This window comes from Elaeis guineensis, chromosome 6, assembly GCF_000442705.2.
Source record: "Elaeis guineensis isolate ETL-2024a chromosome 6, EG11, whole genome shotgun sequence".
NCBI lineage: Eukaryota > Viridiplantae > Streptophyta > Magnoliopsida > Arecales > Arecaceae > Elaeis > Elaeis guineensis.
This window is the reverse complement of record NC_025998.2, coordinates 2,617,633-2,640,490: the sequence shown is the minus strand read 5'-3', so window position 1 is coordinate 2,640,490 and position 22,858 is coordinate 2,617,633. Positions and strand designations below refer to the sequence as shown.

Genomic DNA, 22,858 nt, shown 5'->3' with positions numbered 1-22,858 from the left:
TTATAACCGGAACATCCAAAATCCTAACACCTTGCTGGTTTTTTTCCTTGAAATTTTTGAGATGATTATTCAATGTGAGACACATCTTTTTGTAGTTAGAGCATGAAAAGGTATTTTATCAGCTGAAGTTTTCTTTGGGACTTCAATCAGAATTACTTGAAGAGATTCACATGCTTCACCTGCAGGTATGAATCATCACCAACGGAAGTTGCATCATCATGCAATGTGACATTTGCAATGCTTGCCGAACCTGAAAGTGCGGTATGTATACCACGTTTTAATTTGTTCAGTTATGCAATTGTATTTCCTGTAATGTTGTTATAGCTGATACTTCCATGCATAGATTGATGTTGCATGTGGGACAAATGGAGCTGCTAAAGGAATGAGTCCAGGAAAAGGGTAACATTGCCTTTCTTTCTCTGATACATTTGAAATAAGCTTTTAGAAGCAGTTCTTCTTGCTCTCATTATTTTTTTTAAAAATATGATATGGTTCAATCTTAAGAAGGAAACCATTATTTCCTGTTGTGATCTTGATCAGGTCTGTTTTAGGTCTGGTCTAGTTATGGTCACAATCATGATCCCTATGTGTTCTTACTGATTATCATCTTATTGTTGCAAATTGCCTTTTACAGAAGTACAGTTCCTATGAAAGAACAACTAGTCTGTAGCACACTGTATTATGTTTGAAAGTACTTACACCCTTTGGCACAAGGCATGCTGTTTGCAACTACTAGTAAAGTCCTTTAAATTAAAACTAGAAGGTAAATATACACCCTCTGGCATGCGACATGCTGCTTACAACTATGAGTATGGGGCTTAAAAATTGATACTAGGGAGCAGGTCAAATAAAGATTGGGAAAGTTCTATCAGAGCCTTGTAGAAATTTATCAAACCATTGCAGCCTATAGACCATTAGCATAAGCTACTTTTTCTTCCATCTATAACATTGTCTTGACCTTTCTTCTGATTTAATGGTGGTGGTTGCTGTCTGTTGGCTTGTTTAAACTGGAGTAAGTAGCTGCAGCATTACTTTGCTAATTGTGATATTAAATTAATGTTGCAGTTATTTGCTTCTCTATCGAAAGATTTTACTGGTGCATGAATTCTATGTTGACAAGTCATGCATGTTGTTTCCTCAATAACAAGTAATGTGTTGAAGTATATAATTGAATTATATATATATGATCTCGCTTCACTTGTATAGATGATCACAGATATGTCGATGTATCAACTGTCGATGGTGCCACTGCTAAGTTGATAAACAAACATATTAAAGATACAGGGGCCCTTTTTTTAGAGGTCAGATATTTTTGTTTTTATTTCCTATTTGGGAACTATTATTTGCAGCTATTCTCAGTGTTCCATGTCATGGTACTTGTGTATCTGTGTACTTCAATTTTATAGCAAGCTATAGTGCTTTTTTAATAGGCTCCAGTTTCAGGCTCCAAAAAGCCTGCAGAAGATGGGCAGCTGATTTTTCTTGCTGCAGGTAAATTTATTTTTCAGATGTTAACAGTCATTTGAATTTATCTGAATTTGTTTTTCAGTTATTATGAATTTTAATTGGCCTTTAAAGTAGCATCAGATCATTAAATATGGTTTTTTTATGTGGTTCTGATTTTATATGTCTTACAGTTTTAATCTGGTTTCCTGTTACTTTGTTAATCAGATGTATTTTTCTTGTTACTTCTAGTTGGATTTAACTTGTTGCAGGGTGAATTCCATGGTGGGCCTATAATACAGTTGTTAATCTGCAGGTGATGCATCTTTATATGAAACAGTGGCACCACTCTTAGATGTCATGGGGAAGGTTGATTCCTCTCATCTGCTTCTCAATGTTATTTAAGAGCATGCCTAACTTTGTGCTTATATGCCTTGAGATCCTTTTCTACCCATTGTGATATTTTTCAATGTAATCTGCAGTCAAGATTCTATCTTGGGGAGGTTGGAAATGGTGCAGCCATGAAACTCGTTGTCAACATGATCATGGGAAGGTCATGATTACTCCTATATGGTCATGTACACCTCTTAAATGAACTGTTCCATATATGTCTTGTATTCATTTTATTGTTTCTCTACTCTTGCAGTATGATGGCTTCCTTTTCAGAAGGTTTGCTTCTCAGTGAGCAAGTCGGACTGGACCCCAATGTTCTTGTTAAGGTAGTGTGAAATTTAGTACAGAAAATGGCCGCATCATTTTTCAGATGGCTTTCCCAATTCATTACCTGGTGGGATTTTGTATAAAGTTCGTGCATTGTATATTGCAGGTCATATCACAGGGTGCTATTAGTGCACCCATGTATTCAGTCAAAGGACCTTCAATGGTTAAAGCCTCCTATCCAACTGCATTTCCTTTGAAGCACCAACAGAAGGTTTGTAATCTTTCTGGATGTCTCCAAACGAGGGAAACATGAAGAGGACATGATCCTCTATGTGACCTGAAAGTATTCTTTTTATGGCAGGATTTAAGGCTTGCTTTGGGCTTAGCTGAATCAGTTTCTCAACCAATTCCAATTGCAGCTGCTGCTAATGAGTTGTATAAAGCAGCCAAGTTTCATGGCCTTGGTGATCAGGACTTCTCAGCGGTTATTGAGGCATTAAGAGGGAAATTGCAGCGCCCAGAACACTGAGAAAATTACAACATTCTTTGAACTGAATTCATGATATTGCTAGCTTATTCTGATGTTATTTGGATAACTCTGTGGCAAGGAAGTTTTCGCCTGGGTTTCCTCAAGATTTGCCTTCTGGTTTCTCGTTCCATTACAAGTTATAACTTGCATTGTTTTCTGAAAATGTGCCTTCCCTGAGGAAAAAGTGTTGTGCTTCTTAAAGCTAAAACTCGATGTGTAACTTACAGTCAGTTTTGGCCTGATACTTCAACCCCTTTAATGCGAATATCTACATTCCACCAAATCTAAATTCTCTAGGGTTTCTGATATATTTCTCATCAACTTTACACTATCAGATATATATTAATTAAGAAGCAAGTGATACTTTTAATATGATAAAATTTTATGGGCTCCTCCGAAACAGGTCTAGACATGACCAACAGTTCCTGAATGCAGACACTAATTTCAGTTGTTGAATGCAACCGTATTATCAAGCTTTGACACCAAAGCTCTCAGCAGAACAAGAACAGTAAATCATTCCTTTTTAAGCAGTGTTTCAAGGCTTTTCATTATCTATAAGAACATCATCTTGGAGGGCAATTTGCTTGGTTGTGGGCAATCATCAAGGTAGTTGAATTGAAAGTTATTGCTCAGCAAGGCATACACACGGAAGCAAATCAAGTAATCAATTAGGTGATGACGGTTGATGAACAATCTTCATGCTCGGGTACGTTGCAAATTTTCCTCCACCCTGATGTGGTAGGTTGATGCTATCTTAAAGGTCAATTATGACTCTTGTTCCAAGTGCAAGAAACTGGCTTCTGCTGTTTAGATCTGATAGAACCTCTGGGGCGTTTTCAAAATGGGTGCAGGACAATGATACTTTATAAAATTTCGGCCCTTATTATTCTGACTTATATAATTCAACTTGTCTCGAGATATCAGCCAGATAAATTTTTTACCCACAAAAAAACGGATCCTAAAGAATATCAGACACTAAATCGATGCCGGTAAAAGACGGTAATCTCAATTATATCATGCATTCATGGTTCATAAAATTCAGCTGAAATCCCGAAAAGTCTTGGTTCCTTTCCAGCTTTCCAGCTTTTTTTTTTTCTGACCGAGGTATATCAAGCTGTTGTCTTATCTTGTTGGCTTCAACCACCCACTGAAAACGTCAAGGAGTTCACCTTGAATATTGGAAAATAATTCCAAGATCCCTCTGGTCAAATTTACTTCGAACTTTTTTGAGGTGGAACTTAGCTAATGATTTGGATAACCCATGGAATTGATTGACACCCAACTAAAGCACCTTGTACTTGGTTGAATTATTGTGACATTCATACAAATCGGGCATGTTGGATTGATCCTGATGGCTTTGATATCTGACAGCATTCCCTCTCTTCGTCAATGGCATGAGTCTCTTGCATCATATGAGACTTAAATAATCGCAGTTGGAAGCAAGGACTGACGGGTGGAAGTATGAGCCTCGAGTCAAGAAAAGCTGCCAACCATTGAACATGGACTAAAGCAAGACCGTCAGGTGCTGCTTCGTCCTGTATGATCTATGAACTTGTCTTGTTCTGTGTGTGTGTGTGTGTGCTCGGTCCAAGAGAGGGGCAGGCACTGACTAAAGACTTCATTCGAAAAAGAAGGCTAAATTGATCCACCTAACTAATTGCCCTCGATGGTGTTGGATGGTTGGGATCCTATTCGGATATAATTAGTTGTCTTCACTGCCACTAGCTAAAATAACAATATACCTGATCAGTCGATGAGATGTTTACGTTGGAATTATCTGCTGGCCTGACGGATGTATTCTTTGTATAAAGCTTGCACCATTGTTCAACATAAGCAGTGTGCAAGTTGTTTGGTGCCTTTAAAAGAGAACAGATGATTTAATTCTTTATTTTCATAATCAATACATTATTTTTTGAGAAAAAATGTAAAAAATATAGTGTGTGTCTATATATATATATATAGAGAGAGAGAGAGAGAGCTGGATGTGGCTACATTCAAGTGAATTTCTATTTAGATTTAATCAGATCTATATCGGACAATGAGGGTCTTAAATCAACGATCCTAATAGTCAGATACAATGTATTATTTTTAAATTGCTCATATTCCAAAAATTATTTGATCTAGAAGCTTCTAGCTTATACATCAAGTAATCAAAGAAATATATATATAATTTAGTGTTATTTAGATTGTTTATTTTTGGACATTTTGATGTATAGGTTAGGTATCTCCATATCTATTAAGTTTTGATATATAAGCAACCTGCAGGTAATAAATCATATCCGACTACTTGGATCATCAATGTCAGACCTTTATTAGTCAATCTAAATTTGATCGGATCCGACTCAAGTATAGCCTAATCTAATATATAATCATCCTCCAGGACCCATCATCATCGGGGCATCTTAGGAGGACCATTTTATGATGGGTCTTATAACACATCATATGAAGGATGTATTTGATGGCGAGTAGGCGGGCTTGGACACGATCATCTTTGGTGGAATAGTCAGGGAAACTTCTACCTTCAGAGAAATTCTTCCTATCAAAGAAACCAATTAAGGCTTTCCATGGTCATCGAAGCTACCGGTAGATTCTATGACCATTACCTCCGCAAGTCAAGTCACTGACTCTTCCGTAATCTGACATATTCTACTTGCAACTTGATGAGCCATGGGTCCCGCGTGACGGCAGTGAAACGCCCATGAAGTTTGTGGAGACTAATAATTTCAAACCTGATGTCAAGCGGAAACTTTGAGGGCAGAAGTGATCAATGTCGCAAGAGTGTGTGCGACCATCTTTCCTTTTTGTGGAGTGTAGGTGTAGGTAACCTTCTTGAATTGATCGGCGATGCGTTGTTGGTGTGGAAGGAGGTCTAGGTTGATCGTCTTGCACCTGCCAAGAACTTGCTAGTGGATGAGCTTGGAATCCCGTATCACCCTAAGGTAATGACTTCTGGTACTAATTCCACCGTAAAGCCCTCAATGAGAGCCTCGTACTCAAAAGTCTAGATCAGATGGAACAGTTGGATGGTGGAGACTCCTTGTGACGTGAGGACAATGCCAATTCCACTCCTTGCTTTGTTAATTTTGGTGATGATTGCCTTCTTTCAAGAACAACATTTGCTTGTCCGGAAACTTCTCGTTAATCACCTCTAAGAGTAAGATGTTGCACGATGGTTAGCAATTGCTCGTCCTCATGATCACTTTCTATGTAAGGAGGATGAATGCTGAATTTTGCCAGCAGAATTTATGATGCGGCAATCTTGCTATATAGAAATAGTTTATTAAAGATATATTGAAAATATAAATATAATTATTTATATAATTTAGATAATTATATTTTATAATTTCAAAAATATTACTAAATATATGATAAATCAAATTAATAAAATATTTATATTTTATATTTTTTTTAAAAATTAATAAATGATATATAAAATGATATAAGACTATACGTAGATTCATATATTCGGATACGAATTGGATAGTTATTTATCTATATCTATATATATATATTTTTTTGACAGATATGGATACAAATATGGATATTAGTTGGATCCTAAAATTTTTATCCATATCCAAATTGAGCAGATGTGAAAATGAATTCGGACGGATAATATCCATATTTTTTTAACCTCTATCCTAAATATGTTGTGGAGGATAAATCACCCCGCATTATATGGGTTTATTTTGTCACCCCTCTCGCTTAATTTGAAACATAATTGTAATGACAATTATAATTATGGTTTTCATTATAAGTGTTATTGTTTCACCTAACCTTCCAATAATTCAAATGAGTCACCCTGTTACCGTCTGGCCTTCGGTAGACGTAGGAAAATAACTAGTTGGGCGGCCGTCAAATCCGTACAAAAATCTCACACGCCATTCCATAGCCCCAGAAGGTCATTTTGGTCATCGCACATGAGATGGGGGTTGTATCTCTCGCGCGAAAGAATGATGCACGTGCATTCACCGTGGGATTGCGCGACGGTTACTTCGAGATCCGTGCAGCAGTGACTCCGACGGCACGGATCGCTGTGCGGAGCGCCATCCAACGGTCCACGTCGCGAATGGAGATCAATCATTCTTTCGCTGGAAAGATACAACCCGAACCCCATGACCCCATACCTTTATAAAGCAGGTAATGGAGAGAGCGAGTAGGGGTAAAATTGGAATCTCGTACGAAAGTAGCATTAGCCTCGAGGCGCTCTCATCGCCCTCACTGCAGCTACCTCACTAATTCCCGCCTTTTTCCTTTCCCGGGGCCACCTCACCCCTCGCAACGTTCGTCTCCTCTATTTAAACCCCCACGTTCGTCTCCCCTCTCTCGTGCCCACTTCTCGTCGCTGGGATAGAAATAGATAGATGGAAGGAGGAGGAGGAAAAGGAGAGATTCTGCTCGACGGCGAGGAGGAAGAGAATGTGGAGATAAAGGAGGAGATGATACAGGAGATGATGCGGTGGCTGGAGAGCGAGATCAACTCTCCGACGACTTCCGGTTACTGCCAGAGGACGCCGTTCGTGACCATTAACGGCAACGAGGAGACCTGTGGGCCCTCGTTCTCCGACTCAGCCTCCACCGTGATGGCCAGCGTCGACACCAGAGGGGTCGGCGGGGTGGACTACTTCGTGGGATGGCAGAGCGATCCGGCGGACGTCGGGGCCGCCGCGGTGGCGAAAGGAGTGGGACTTTCGGATTCGGGGTCGATGTTGCTGGAGACGGCGATCACGGCGGCGCCAGGCGGGGCTGTGGTCCAGGAGGAGGAGGAGGAGGAGGAGTGGCTCGCACGTGTGGTGGGTGGAGCCGGGTTTGAGCTGGAACTGGAGGAGGAGGAGAACCTTTTTGTGCAGAAAGTTGGAGAGAAATAAGTGTAGACTGGAGGAGTAGGTGAGGGGATTTGTCTCCTTCTGCGTTTTCTTTTTTCCATGAAAGGTTTCCGTGTTTCATAAATTTTATTTTAAGAGAATCTTATATTATTTTGAAAAAAATATCTATAAATTTCTGAATGAAGCTAAAATTATTTTTAAATTTTTAAATTTTTTAAATTAAATATTTTTTTTAAATATTAAAAAATTATTTTTAGTCCATACTGTCCACACAGATTGGTTACACAGATTTATGTTCAGATTATACAGATTGATGTTCAAGTTATACTGATTTATGTTTAGCTTATGCAGATTACTTAGTTTTAATACACATTCATATTCAAATTATACAGATATATATTTTATTATATAAAAATAATTTTTTAATATTTTGAAAATTTTTTATTCAATTTAAAAAATTTAAAAATTTAAAAATAATTTTGAATCCATCTAAAAATCTATAGATAATTTTTTTTAATTATTTTGGAAGGAGATCCTTCAAATGTTATTAGATATCTTACTGCTTTTATATCTGCAGAAACTAACAGGTTATCCATTGAAATCGAATTGTTGGGAAATGAGACCATCATTCCGGCCTTTTAAAGTGAAACAAATCTATTAAGAAGCTGGTAGGACAGCAGATTGGTTGGCGGCATATCTTGTTGATCATACAGGATCTACTGGATGATTGTTGCTAGATATTTTATTTTCAAATGTTCACGAATGTATTTATTTTAGAATAATTTAATGAATTTGATTTATCCTAAAAACAATGTTCTTAAGATACATTGAACACAAATGGAAAAGTTTTTGGCTATATTTATTTTCTTGATAAACTGCAATTATGAAATCAAGCTCGTCAGAGTCCGAAAATAAAACATTTTAAAGTTGGAAAGGAATATCTATCGCAACTTTCCATAAAATAGAATCGTTAGGATCTACCACATATGTTTCTACCAATCTGCAGCACGATTAGTCTTCTTGTAAACGTGTTCACTGAACACCTGTAAATTTGTCCTATTTTGTCAGGAGGTATATGAGAAAGTCATCTTTCAATTGTCGATGGATCAATTAGTCTCTCTTTAGAGCAACATAGGATACCTTCAGAATTTTTATTGTATACGACAAATCTTCTTGGATAGCATCTAACTTAGCCATAGATTTAGTATCAACTACTAGAGTGCTACTCGCATTCCTAATGGTAAACTAGCTCCACAAAAATCATCTTCATTTAAAATACTATAGACGAAGCTTACTTGGAACAACTTTTCCTACGCATCCCCTCTCTAAAACATCGGTTGGTTTAGGTGTGCCGACGTATCTCCGATTTAGTAATCAGACGGCTCTCCTTCGAGCGAGATCTTAAGCTTTGGACTAGGGAGAGTCAAGGTGAACGTATTTATTTAAAGCAAGGCACTAGTTGGGAATCTGCGAACGAGTCTGCCGTGACGGCCGCGGCGCCTTTTAAAGTAAAAGACCTCATCACGAGTCTTCGATGCCGCACGGTTTGAGAGATGCGAAGACCGACAGTGCCTGGTCTTTTGACAAGATCGTGCCACATCAGTCATGTTATTTTAAACTTCATCAATCTTTTTTTTATGGGAAAAAAAGTCAAGTCATATAGAAACGAGAATGCCAGCTTTGATCCTTCACCTTGTGTCTAATTTTCCTATTTCCATCCGTCTCTTTTCTCTTCTGTTCCTTTACCCAAAAAATAAAGGGCAAGAGAATAAGGACTAACCGAAGGCAAGAATAATTGGAGTAGGAGACGTTTTGATGGAGACGGCAATATGAGAGCTTTTTCTACGCCCCATCAGCTTCAAACGGTCCGAAAGAAATAATAGAAGGAAACCTAATCGTAGGACTAGTTGTTGTCATCATAATTATGGGAATTGGATGCTCAAGATTTTGAAAGCAACGATGACATGCACCATAAGAGAATAAAAACTAACATGAAAGAGAGAGAATTTGGATCTCTTTAATTTTTGAAAAATGTATTTACGTAAATGTTACGTCATGTCAACTACTTGCTTACGTGATCAGAGTGGAAGATAGCGGTGGAGAAGATTAACAATGTCTTTTTTTTTTTTTTCTTAAATCCCGTCCTCTCAAAGTATGTATAATTTTTTTTTTTAATACAAATGAGAGCTTACACTAATTTATTATATGTACATTCTAAAAAATAAAAAAATAAAATATTTTGCAAAGCTCGTGGATAAATTTGATCTTAATGTCAGATTCAATTATCAGTGTGCTCAGCCACATAGGAGGCAACTCAACCAGCGACACTGTTCGTCTTCGAAAGACATGCTAAGCTGACACAGTATCAAGTCACGGAGGCAAGTTTGGATGTCATGAAGAAGCGGATGGACCTCCAACTACGTCATGTCATCCTGAATTCAGCCTATTATAGTGGCAAAATCTCTTTTAATGACGATCCTCTCAATCTATAATTTTTGCCGAGCACAAATAATATCTATCCAAACGATGTGAAGCTCAGCTTCTGGATAAAAAGCTTAAAGAGAAATGAACCTCCCGCCTCTGGCGTCTGGTCTCCGAATGCATGTATAGTTCTTTAAAGTGAAGGCAAAGGCCTATCCTCTCTCTTTTTTTTTCCCCATCCCTCTCCAAGTATGTGTAGTTCTTTGAAGTGGAGTGACGTGCCCAGACCTGAATAACTATCTTGTATAGGTAAGGATAAAAGTTGAAGTACAAGAAATTAAAAAAAAAAAAAATTTGAAATCTGATTGATAAGAAAATCGCCACAATCAGATTACAAAGGGATAGAATGCCACACTCAAGAAAAAAAAAGAATGCGAGTAATAAGTTATAGGGTTTATGACTCGTCACTAACACACAGGGGTTAGATAAGAGAATTTAGCAACATTCATTTTCATTCATTGAAGTCTGAATTGAATCGCCAGGTTGTCTCTTGCCTGCCCATGGATTCAGCAGCAGTTCGATCACCTCCCTTTATATAGATATGAGAGAAAATATAAGGCAAATTTAGTAAATGAAAGGGAATAACAGAATTTTGCTACTATGAAAATGATAGTGGCTGTATTTTGCTACAAAAAAAATGATGGTGGCTGCATCTTGCTATTATGAAAATGATGATGGCTGTATCTTGCTACTATGAAAATGATGGTGGCTGAAAATCATGATGGCTGCTAAATAATGAAGTAGAAAAAAAATAAAATAACCTTCCAAACTCAGCCCTTTTTCAAACAATAATTTCTTTCAAATTCTTGCCAAGTCTGATTCACACCACATCATGCTTCTACACACGTGAGCAAGGTCACCAATTTGGCTCTTGGATCTGCGTATGGCATTTGATCATCTCTTTCTTCATGATGGTGCACATCATTTTTTTCTTGTTAAGTAGGATTTGTCCTCAAATTCAAATCCTCCCCATCATCCAAACTATCCTCCAAGTAAGGAGAAAGATCTCGAATATTGAATGTAGCAGACACATTGTAGTCACCAGACAATTCAATCTTGTAAGTATCGTCATTTACTTTCTCAACAACTCGAAATGGACCATCAGCATGCGGCATGAGCTTAGATTTTTTTGGCTTGAAAATCGTTCCTTGTGAAGATGTATCCAAACAAGATCACCTGGAGCAAAGCGAACTTGTTTTCTTCCTTTGTTAGCTACCTTCTCATAAGCCGCATTCTTCCTCTCAATCTACTCTTTGATGCTCTTATGCATGGACTTAACCAACTCAGCTTTCTTCTTCCCATTCATACAAACCCTTTTGCTGATTGGAAGTGGTGCCAAATCAAGTGGGGTGATGGATTGAACCCATAAACCAGTTCAAAAGGAGAATGCTTAGAAGCGCTATGAACACTACGATTGTAAGCAAACTCAACATAAGCCAAACACTTATCCCAATTCTTCAGATTCTTGTTAATAACAGCATGAAGCAAAGAAAAGAGAGTACGGTTTATTACTTCGATCTGACCATCGGTTTGCGAGTGGCAAGTCGTACTGAAGAGCAATCTAGTACCAATCTTCTTTCACAAGATCTTCCAAAAGTAACTCAAGAATTTGATATCTCGATCAGACATAATGCTCTTTGGTACACCATACAGACGCATTATCTCTTTGAAAAATAAATCTGCAATATGTGAAGCATCATCAGTTCTGTGGCATGGCACGAAATGAGATATTTTTGAGAATCGGTCCATAACCACCATAACTGATCCTTCCCCCTTTGTGTTCTTGGCAGCCCAAGCACAAAGTCCATACTCAAATCTATCCATGGTTGATCTGATACAAGTAGCGGCATATACAACCCTTGTGAAGTCTTTTTGCTCTTTGTATTCTTGCAGATGATGCACCTCTCAATGACGTGATGCACATTACGAATCATAGCTGGCCAATAGAAGTGCTCTTTCACCATCTCTAATATTTTTTTCTTTCCAAAATGATCCACTAATCCGCCACCATGAGCTTCTCTTACCAAAAGCTCTCGAGTAGAACTGTTAGGAATGCACAGCCGGTCTGACTTAAATAAGTATCCGTCATGCTTGTAGTAGCCATTTATAGCTTCTTTCTTGCACTCCTCATAAATACTTGCAAAATTTGGGTCGTCTTTGTATTGACCTATAATCAGCTCAAATCTCATTAGTTTAGCAATAAGCAATAAAATCAAAGCATACCTCCTGGAAAGTGCATCAGCCACGAAATTGATATTTCTTTTTTTGTATTTGATCATATAAGGAAAGGTTTTCAAAAACTCCATCCACTTGACATGTCTACGATTCAACTTGCTTTATCCTTTCAAGTGCTTCTAGAACTCATGATCAGTATGGATGACGAACTCCGTTGGCAATAAATAATGTTGTCAAGTCTTCAAAGCTCGAATCAGAGCGTAGAACTCCTTGTCATAGACAGAGTAGCTTAAGCTCGCACCGTTCAGCTTCTTATTAAAATATGCTATGGGATGCTCTTCTTGCATTAGAACAACCCCAATGCCCACACCGAAGGTATCACATTCTACCTCAGAAGTCTTGAAAAAATCAGATAGAGCTAGAATAGGTGCTAAACTCAACTTCTCTTTGATCAACTCAAAGCTCCTTTGGGCTGCTTCAGTCCACTTGAATTCTCCTCCCTTCTTGATGCATTCAGTGATAGGAGCAAGAATCGTGCTGAAATTTTTCACAAACCTTCGATAAAAAGATACTAGGTCATGAAAACTTCTTACTTCAGATACATTGGTAGGAACAGGCCACTCCTTGATCGCTTTCATCTTTTCCTCATTAACTTTCATTTTATGTTGTGACACAACGTAGCCAAGAAAGACTATACGATTCTGACAAAAAGGACACTTTTTGAGGTTGCCATATAGCTTCTCTTGTCGCAGAACCTCAAAAACCCCCCTGAGGTGCTTCATATGCTTTTTCTGATTCCTGCTAAAAATCAGAATATCATCAAAATACACAACCATAAAATCACTAATAAACTTACGCAGCACATAATTTATCAATCTCATGAATGTGCTAGGTGCGTTGGACAAGCCAAATGGCATGATCGTCCACTCGTACAACCCGAAGTTGGTCTTGCATGCGGTCTTCCATTCATCACCTTCCTTCATGTGAATCTGATGGTATCCGCTCCTAAGATCTATTTTTGAAAAAATCTTAGCTCCATGCAACTCATCAAGCATATCATCCAGTCGTGGGATTGAATAGCGATATTTTACTGTGATCTTGTTTATCGCCCTACCAACCACACACATTCGCATAGATCCATTCTTCTTCGGATTCAACAGAGCTGATACTAAACATGAGCTCATAAACTCCCTCACATAACCCTTCTCCAAAAGATCCACAACTTGTCGTTGCAACTCCTTGGCCTCCTCGAAATTGCATCTATAGGCTGGTCTATATGGCAAGGCAGATCCTGGAATGAGATCAATCTGATACTCGATCCCTCTGATTGGTGGCAATCTTTTTGGTAGCTCTTTTGGGAATACATCTGTAAATTTCTCCAAGATCTCCGTCATTTGCGATGGAAGGGAGACTTCTTCATCTGGAACCTGCTTGGCTATAAGAATAAAAATAATTTCATGGTTAGTCAAAATTTGCTTCACTTCCCTTTGTTGACAAACAGGTTCTCTTCCTTGCCATTTTCGATCACAAGCTGATCCTTCTGGATTTGTTGCGGGCTAAGTGGTGCCAACACTATGTTCTTTCCATCCTTGGCAAATGAATAGGTATTTTTAAAGCCATCATGAATAGCCTTTCGATCGTACTGCCAAGGCCTTCCCAAAAGAAGATGACTAGCTTTCATAGGAACCACATCACAAACAACCTCATCCTTGTAGGACTTGCCAATAGAGAAAGGTATTACAACCTGCTTTGTAACCTTCACATCATCATCATCAGTAAGCCATTACAATCTATATAGACGAGGATGCTTAATGGTCACCAGGTTAAGTTTTTACACTAAAGTAGTGAAAGCCACATTGATAGAGCTACCCCCATCAATGATAACACCACATACCTTATCATAGATGGTATACCTGGTATGAATGATGTTTTCGCGCTGCTCATCATCCACTTTGGCCTGTAAGTTCAGGTTGCGGTGAATAACCAATAGCTCTCCTTCATCTACAAAATCCACATAATCTTCTTCTACCTCTTCCAAAATCGCCTCATCTTCACTTTCAATTTTTTCTTGTAATGCCAATAGAAAAAGGTATTACAACCTGCTTTGTAACCTTCACATCATCATCATCAGTAAGTCATTGCAATCTATAAGGACGGAGATACTTAATGATCACCAGGTTAAGTTTTTTCACCAAAATAATGGAAGTCACATTGATACAGCTACCCCAATCAATGATAACACCACATACCTTATCAGAGATGGTGTACCTGGTATGGATGATGTTTTCGTGCTGCTCATCATCCACTTTGGCCTGTAAGTTCAGGTTGCGGCGAATAACCAATAGCTCTCCTTCATCTACAAAATCCACATAATCTTCTTCTACCTCTTCCAAAATAGCCTCATCTTCACTTTCAATTTCCTCTTGTAGTTCCTCCTTGGCCTCCTCGGGATTGCATCTATAGGCTGGTCTATTTGGCAAGGCAGACCCTGGAATGAGATCAATCTGATACTCGATCCCTCTGATTAGTGGCAATCTTTATGGTAGCTCTTTTGGGAACACATCTGTAAATTTCTCCAAGATCTCCTTCATCTGCGATGGAAGGGAGACTTTTTCATTTGGAACCTGCTTGGATACAAGAACAAAAATGATTTCATGGTTAGTCAAAACTTGCTTAACTTCCTCCTTGTTGGCAAACGGATTCTCTTTCTTGCCCTTTTCGATCACAAGCTGATCCTTCTGGACCTGTTGCGGGCTAAGTGGTGCCAACACTATGTTCTTTTCGTCCTTGGCAAATGAATAGATATTTTTGAAGCCGTTATGAATAGCCCTTCGATCGTACTACCAAGGTCTTTCCAAAAGAAGATGGCTAGCTTTCATAGGAACCACATCACAAGCAACCTCATCCTTGTAGGACTTATCAATAGAGAAAGGTATTACAACCTGCTTTGTAACCTTCACATCATCATCGTTAGTAAGCCATTACAATCTATAGGGACGGGGATGCTTAATGGTCGTCAGGTTAAGTTTTTCCACAAAAGTAGTGGAAGCCACATTGATACAGCTACCCCTATCAATGATAACACCACATACCTTATCATGGATGGTGTACCTGGTATGGATGATGTTTTCACACTGCTCATCATCCACTTTGGTCTGTAAGTTCAGGTGACGGCGAATAACCAATAGCTCTCCTTCATCTACAAAATCTACATAATCTTCTTCTACCTCTTCCAAAATAGCCTCATCTTCACTTTCAATTTTCTCTTATAATGCCAATAGAGAAAGGTATTACAACCTGCTTTGTAACCTTCACATCATCATCGTCAGTAAACCATTGCAATCTATAGGGATGGGGATACCTAATGGTCACCAGGTTAAGTTTTTCCATCAAAGTAGTGGAAGCCATATTGATACAGCTGCCCCCATCAATGATGACACCACATACCTTATCATGGATGGTGTACCTGGTATGGACGATATTTTCGCACTACTCATCATCCACTTTGGCCTGTAAGTTCAGGTTGCGGCAAATAACCAATAGCTCTCCTTCATCTACAAAATCCACATAATCTTCTTCTACCTCTTCCAAAATAGCCTTATCTTCACTTTCAATTTTCTCTTGTAACTCTACCGTATCAGCAATCTCCTTGTTCAAGCCTCCTAAGAACCTTGCAATGGTCTATTTTTGAGGTTCTCGCAAATCGCACCTTCACCTCATCATCAGCATCTCAAATTCTTTGACATAATCCTCAACACACATACCCCCTTGTCTCAAGTTTTGTAACTTGATGTACAGCTCCTGCTTATAATATTGAGGGACAAATCGCTTCTCCATGATCCACTTCATAAGCCTCCAGCTCCGGATCTCCTCTTCTCCATCCCTCTTACACTGAGCTTTTATATTCTCCTACTAAAAATTAGCGTAATCAGTGAATTCAAGGACAGCAAGTTTATATTTTTTTACTTCAGAATAGTTTTGACATTCAAAGACCTTCTCCACACGTTGCACCTATTCCAAATATTCTTCAGATGAGCTGGTTCCTTTAAAGGATAGGATCCTCATCTTAATATTATCTCCTGAACTCCTTTGCTGCCACCTTTGCCATGGATGTTCCTCCACACTATCATCATCTCCGAGTTTGTCATACTCCTTTTCATCATCGCGATTAGCTCATCGTGGTGCTGGATGGTCATACCGCTGTGGTGGTGAGGGAAGTGTTGCCAACCACTCAAATGCTTGTGTTAGGCGATTGAGTTGCTCCATCATCTCTTCTTGACGTCGCTGGAGACCCATAATCTGAGCTTGTTCTAGACTCATGCCTCTAGGAATAACAGGGGCCTCAACTCCTCCAGACATGATTTGGATGTCAAACACTCCCTCAGGCTCTAATACCAAACTGACGTGCCCAGGTCTGAATTACTATCTTGTGTAGGTAAGGATAAAAGTTGGAGCGCAAGAAATAAAAAAAAAATTCTTTGAAACCTGATTGATCAAAAAATCGCCACAATCAAATCACAAAGAGATAGAACGCCACACTCAAGAAAAAAAGAGAATGTGAGTGATAAATTCTAGGGTTTATAACTCGCCACTAATATACAGGGGTTAGATAAGAGAATTTAGCAACACTCATTTTCATTCATTGAAGTCTGAATTGAATACATAAATCACCTCCCTTTATATAGATATGAGAGGGAATATAAGGCAAATTCAGTAAGTGGAAGGGAATAACAGAATTTTGCTACTATGAAAATAATGATGGCTACATCTTGCTACTATAGAAATGATGGTGGCTGTATTTTGCTACAAAAGAAATGATGGTGGCTGCATCTTGCTACTATGAAAATGATGGTGGCTGAAAATCATGATGGCTACTAAATGATGAAGTAGAAAAAATAAAACAACTTTCTAAACTCGATTCTTTTTCAAACAATAATTTCTTTCAAATTCTTACCAAATTTGATTCGCACCACATCATGCTTCTACGTGAATAAAATCATCAATTTGACTCTTGAATCCGCATATGACATCTGATCATCTCTTTCTTCATGATGATGCACATCACGGAGATTAAGGCCTATCCTCTCTCCGTCAGACGGACATCTTGAAATAAGTCCAGCTCCTCCAGATCCCATCGGTCTGAAGTCCACGTACTATTGGAAAGGAATGCCTAATAAGAAGGAATGGATTAAAGATAAAAGAAGGAAGATGGCGCTGGATCCAAGCCTTCCGTCCCCATGGTAGATTGCACTCTCCTATGATCTGGTAGCCGACTTTGAGAATATGTTTGGCAGCCTCTTGGATGGGGAGAGTCTCATTCTCCTTATCCTAGAAATCTTATTCCTTTCCGTATCCAAATTCTATTCCCTCAAATTTATTTAAAAAAAATAATTTTCAAAAATATCTATCTATTTAATTATTTTTTCAAAAATATTTAAAATAATCACTTCAGCCCTTATTTCAAGCATGATCATTCAAACTCTCATTCCAATCCATCACAATGACAACGTGCTGGGCTATCATAGTTGATTAGATGGTACAATTAAAAGAAAAATACTTTGTGCACCCAGACGATGATTGGCTCACGCACGGAGCTTGATGCAGTATAAAAAAAAAAGTTTTTTTTTTTTTTCATCGGCCCTGTGCGGGAGCTAATCGCCCGCCGTATACAAAGCATTTCTCACAGTTAAATGCTGAACCGGAGAGGATCCCAATGACAACCTTTTTCTCACCTTTAATTCCCTTTATCCTATTTCTCGAGTACCGCAATCTTTCCACCCCGATGGAGCTAAAGGATCGACCCTTAATGCCCGTCAATAGGAACAAAAAGGACTTATGATAACACCGCGGCTTCCACAGCACTTACCCCAAAGTAGAAGGTAAGAATTCCAGGTGAAACAGACTTTCGAGGGTCCCATTGAAGAGGGCGTCTCAGGTTGCCCACTTCACCTTGCTTTGAGAAAAGAATAAATATAATAAACAAAAATGCAATGCTGATGGTAGAATCTTTTTTCGGAGAGTGCAAGCTTGCAGTAGGAACACGCTCCACTAGTCTTTTCTTCAGCGTCGAAGTCATTCCCCTTGTCCGGTGTCCAGCAAGCATCATCAACAAGCTGGTTGGTGGACCATGATGAAAAGAAACACCACATCCATGGAAGTTGGCCATCTACAAGGAGCTGAGCTTTTCTAAACACGGCCTCACAGGCTTGCAGCCACTACAGTAAAAATGATGGAAGGCGATGTTATAAAAAATATTTTATGATGCTAATAAGCATCGTTAATAAGATTTACGACGCTTCAAAAAGCATCGCGAAAGCGTCGTCTATGTAAGAGTGGAGACAAAAAACGCCGACGCTTTTTAAAAACGTCGCAATAATTTTTCACGACGCTTTAAAGCATCGTAAAATTATCTTCTAACGGCACTTTTTAGCGTCATTAAAAACAACGCATCCTCCACTCTACCAAGACGCTTTTCGAAGCGTCGGCAGTTAAGTCATTAGCGACGCTTATAAGCATCGTTAAACAGTGTATTAACGATGCTTATAAACGTCGTTAAATTTTGTAACAGAAAAAAAAAATATACAGATTTTATATACAAAAAAAAATACATACATTCCTGTACAAAATTATATCAATTATTCAAACATAAACCTGTACAATCACCACCATTCACACCAAAAGTAAACTTCAATAGCAAATTTAACCAAACCAAAAGACATTGTTTTATATAAATAAAAATAAAGTACTAATCGTCCATTACAATCAAGAGTAATATAAATAAATATAAGAATACAATAAAAATAAAATAATATCAATCTACAGGCGGATGGTCGTCGCTGTCTCCACGTGACGTGCCGCTGTCTCGACGGGTGCCTGATGTGCCAGGAGCCTACAAGAAACATATCAAAAGCATGATTTGCATATCTATAAATAAAAATATATAGATCATTAAATTAATACAAAAATATATATTTAATAATATGTATTTACCTGAGATGGGCCATACATCTCTAATAAAGATGTAAGCCAATCAATCTGTCCCCTCATGGCCTACATCTCGGCATGATTCTGTCGCATCTCCTCCATCTCAGCGGCACGACTCTGTCTAATCTCCTGTATCTCCGTCTCGAGTCTGCGGATGCATGAATCCTGAGCATCTGCTGCAGTATGCTGCGTATATCTACTAACCTCAGATAACTGAGTGGGGGTGACTCCTACTCCATAATCCCTCACTCGGCCGTAATGCTCTGGTCCCATCAACTCTGTGAACACCTCGATCTCGATACGGCTCTGCTGCATAGATGCTGCGGACTCGTCGTCACGCTCCGCAATGAGAGATGTAGCCCTCTCCTGTATTTATTTTGAAAATAAGAGTTATACATTAATAGCAAACAAAATTAAATTAAAATCATTGCAAAAAATAGAATATTAATAATATCGTACATATAAATCTCTCGACTCATCTCGAACAAAAGTACTATCCTGATGTGTATGAGTCATCCGGTAAAACTCCACTTTATCGGGTTCCCTCCCATGCTCATCCACCTACACAAATAATTTTAATTTTAAGCAAACAGTTATAATAATTTAAAAAAATATATGAGTATCATGATACAGACATGGTCCACGATACATAATGATATTAGTTATATAAAAATTTTAACATAAAAATTAAAAGTTAATTATGAAAGTTTAAGGAACATACAAACTTCTGTCGGAGTCGTGCATAACTCTTCGACCCCGATGTATGAGGAACAGACTGAGCTGCTCGTATAGCTCTACTAATAGCAGAATAAGTCTGTAAAATAAAGTAAAGAACTTGTTATATGTATAATATATAATATATAATATAAATTAATATTTTTATAAAATATTTAAAAAAAAAGATAATGAGCAGATAATATACATGTGCCCTCTCGGAGAACCAATAATGAACCAACTCCATCCACTGATGAGGAGTACATCAGGAGGACAATTCCTAGCAACCTCCTCCTCTGTCATACCCTGTCTCATATAGTCCCTCTTCAATTGTGCTCTATATTCTTTCCATTTGCGGTTAAGAGACTTCATTACAAAATCATGAGTGGATGTGGAGGGAGAACAAACTTGCTCTATAAAAAAAAAAGTTAAATGAAATAAATTATATAAGTGATTAACAATTAATATACAGTATGAACATCAATTCATTACCTCTATAACTCGGAGGAGCTCAACTTTGTACGTTGGAAGCATGTCATTCCATTTTGCATAGCCCAACGGACATAGCTGAGGCCTCCGAGCAATAGTCCCCAAAAATGAAGTCAATAAGCAGGCAGCTTTCTTAATTGGCTGACCTAGCTGATTGCACTCCACAATAATTCTCTCATCCTCACGCATCTGCCACACATCTCGTACTACTGTGGGTCTGCGTCTGGGGCGTACTCTCCCGGATCCATCTGCAAAAAATATATAAAAGTAACTATATCATAAATATACATAAAATGAAATAAAAATAAAATTACATGAAAGACAATATATACCCTGCACGTGTATCTCATCATCTGGCTGATGAACAGGAGGATCGTGCTGTGCTGATGATGAAGGACAGGGCTCAGAATGCTGTGCAGCTGAACTGGCCTCAGGCTGCTGTGCTGAAGAAGACGTACCGGCCTCTGTCTGTGAAAACTGGAACTGTACACCAGCATATCGTCTCCTGCGACGCATGATGTCACATAGCATTTATATAAATAAAAGGTAGAATCAGTTAATATATGGAGTAAAATAATATAATAATTAATGCAAAATATATACATCATAAATAATTATTACCAGTAACAATCAAGCAGTAGTGTTTTCTTCAAATTCTGTCCTAATCAACGTCGTCGTAACATTTAAATCATCAGCTGGCACAAAATTGTAGGGCATACATTGTGTATAAGTGTCATCGTCATCATCCTCCACTTGGTTTTCCATATCATATAAGTCTCTAGGTTTTGTTTTGATGACAGTAAACCAATCTTTATCTTTTGCGTCTTGTACATAAAATACTTGACGAGCTTGAGATGAAAAAATGAATGGGTCATCCTTCAATAACACACCAGTGTGTATCAACCTTGAAAAATTTACAAGTGTAAATCCATTTGCATCTTGTTTCAAACCCCTTAGTGAGTTTATGTCTATCCAATCACATCTAAAAATACTACTTTAAATTTTTCATAATAATCCAATTCATAGATATCTTTAAGTGCACCATAATAGGATTTTCCATCCGCTTCCACCATAACACCGCTATTCTGTGTTTTTCTAAATTTCTTCCGTTCTCTAGTATGAAATTTAAAACCATTATTATGAAACCGTTATATCTATTCACAATCTTGTTAGGTCCTCGAGCAAGAGCTATTAGTTCATCTGAATTATTTGTCTCCATCATCTTTGATACCTAAAAAAAATGATATGACGAAGTGCTGTTGAGTTATCTGATATTAAATATATATCAAAAATTAATGTATCCCATAATTAAATATAAATCACACCTGATTTGAAAGCCACATAGGGAATAACTCGACCAACCATCGCTGTTCAATCCTTGCATTAGGACGAATGTTATGATTGGCTCGTCTCTGATAAATTAAAAATTTACTGCATAAAATATAAATATATCATTTAGAACATTATATCTAATATAAAATTTAAATCTTGATGTCATGCCTTAAATATACTAACCTGCGATGGTCAGATATTATGTCACTATGAAGTAACACATAACGATGTGCTTGTGCTAAGATTTTTGATCAAGTACAATACTTTCAGCTCTTCCCAAGAATTTTCCAGCAGTTAAGAACTTATACAGTTCTGCATTCTCCACAAATCATTATGCCATTGATGTCGCCTAAAAATAGTCTCTACACCTTGAAGATATCTTGAACAAAATGTCAAACATTCATCCCAATATATGCTTCAGCAATCGAGCCTTCGGGATAGGCTCTATTTCGCACATCATCTTTAAGACGCACAAGATACCTTCAAGAATTAAATATTTATTAAAATATCAGTATACTGTTGTTTCTATAAAATTATCAAAAGATTTAAGGTTTGCAATAATACCTCTCAATAGGATACATCCATCTATAATGTACCGGTCCACCAACTTTAACTTCTGAAGCTAGGTGAATGAGCATATGTACCATAATAGTGAAAAATTCAGGAGAAAAAATCTTTTTCATCTGACAAAGTATAATTGCAATATCGGATTCTAACTGATCAAGTTCCCGAGGATCAATAACTTTGGAACATAATGCCTTAAAGAATGACGATAATCGAAGTACAATTGCAATAACTTGTTTCGGCAATGACGATCTTAAAGCTATTGGAAAAATATCTTGCATCAATATGTGACCATCATGACTTTTAAGATTTGAAAGTTTTCGATCCTTTAGATGCACACATCGTGAAATATTTGATGCATATCCATCAGGTACTTTGATACTTTTCCAAACTCCCAAAAAATTATCCTTTTCTCGAGCAGACATTGTGTAACATGCAGGAGGCACATACATTCTATCATTAGCAAGCATTTTAAGATGAAGTTTCTGTCGGATATCCATTTCTTTTAAATCAAGACGCGCCTTCATATTATCTTTGCTCTTTCCATCAAGGTTTAAAAATATTCAAGTAAATTATCACAAACATTCTTCTCTATATGCATGACATCAAGATTATGCCGAATAAGATTATGTTTCCAATAAGGTAAGTCAAAAAAGATACTTCA

The 22,858-nt window shown here is 37.9% G+C and overlaps 3 protein-coding genes across 5 annotated transcripts in view; 2 read left to right on the top strand and 1 right to left on the bottom strand.

Annotated features, from left to right (window-relative positions):
• The window catches only part of LOC105047663 (glyoxylate/succinic semialdehyde reductase 2, chloroplastic), a 4,338-nt gene extending 1,602 nt beyond the window's left edge, over positions 1–2,736 (top strand). For 2 of the 3 annotated variants that reach the window (XM_073258886.1, XM_010926695.4), the window contains 9 exons: positions 186–261; positions 344–399; positions 1,217–1,301; positions 1,431–1,491; positions 1,760–1,812; positions 1,926–1,996; positions 2,090–2,162; positions 2,270–2,374; positions 2,465–2,736. In XM_073258886.1, the coding sequence (XP_073114987.1) occupies positions 186–261; positions 344–399; positions 1,217–1,301; positions 1,431–1,491; positions 1,760–1,812; positions 1,926–1,996; positions 2,090–2,162; positions 2,270–2,374; positions 2,465–2,632 (748 nt within the window). In that variant the 3' untranslated portion in view covers positions 2,633–2,736. The remainder of the gene's footprint in view (positions 1–185; positions 262–343; positions 400–1,216; positions 1,302–1,430; positions 1,492–1,759; positions 1,813–1,925; positions 1,997–2,089; positions 2,163–2,269; positions 2,375–2,464) is intronic. The other variant, XM_010926696.4, reaches the window with a different exon arrangement.
• Positions 2,737–6,970: 4,234 nt separating this feature from the next.
• Positions 6,971–8,301, top strand: LOC140858665 (uncharacterized). Its single transcript, XM_073259972.1, has 2 exons — positions 6,971–7,516; positions 8,033–8,301. Exon 1 carries the CDS (start codon positions 6,994–6,996, stop codon positions 7,495–7,497), a length of 504 nt encoding a protein of 167 aa, XP_073116073.1. The 5' UTR covers positions 6,971–6,993; the 3' UTR covers positions 7,498–7,516; positions 8,033–8,301.
• A 4,043-nt stretch (positions 8,302–12,344) lies between these two features.
• On the bottom strand, positions 12,345–18,277 carry LOC140858644 (uncharacterized). The gene is made up of 11 exons (XM_073259958.1): positions 18,152–18,277; positions 17,978–18,064; positions 17,782–17,913; positions 15,876–16,020; positions 15,204–15,376; positions 14,997–15,065; positions 14,671–14,897; positions 14,336–14,580; positions 14,006–14,178; positions 13,627–13,867; positions 12,345–13,546 (listed from the first exon to the last, which is right to left on the bottom strand). The coding sequence occupies exons 1-11, from the start codon at positions 18,275–18,277 to the stop codon at positions 12,345–12,347; spliced, it is 2,820 nt and encodes a 939-aa protein (XP_073116059.1).
• Positions 18,278–22,858: the final 4,581 nt, after the last annotated feature.

What these genes read in the sequence shown, in the direction of transcription:
- LOC140858665 (XM_073259972.1), top strand. Translation starts at nt 6,994, where the DNA reads ATGGAAGGAGGAGGAGGAAAAGGAGAGATTCTGCTCGACGGCGAGGAG.
- LOC140858644 (XM_073259958.1), bottom strand. Translation starts at nt 18,277, where the DNA reads ATGGCCAACTTCCATGGATGTGGTGTTTCTTTTCATCATGGTCCACCA. An exon ending in AGAAAAGACTAGTGGAGCGT is followed by an intron (nt 18,065 to 18,151) that starts GTTCCTACTGCA and finishes CTTTTCTCAAAG; the next exon opens with CAAGGTGAAGTGGGCAACCT. An exon ending in ATGAGGTTGCTTGTGATGTG is followed by an intron (nt 14,898 to 14,996) that starts GTTCCTATGAAA and finishes TCATTTGCCAAG; the next exon opens with GACGAAAAGAACATAGTGTT.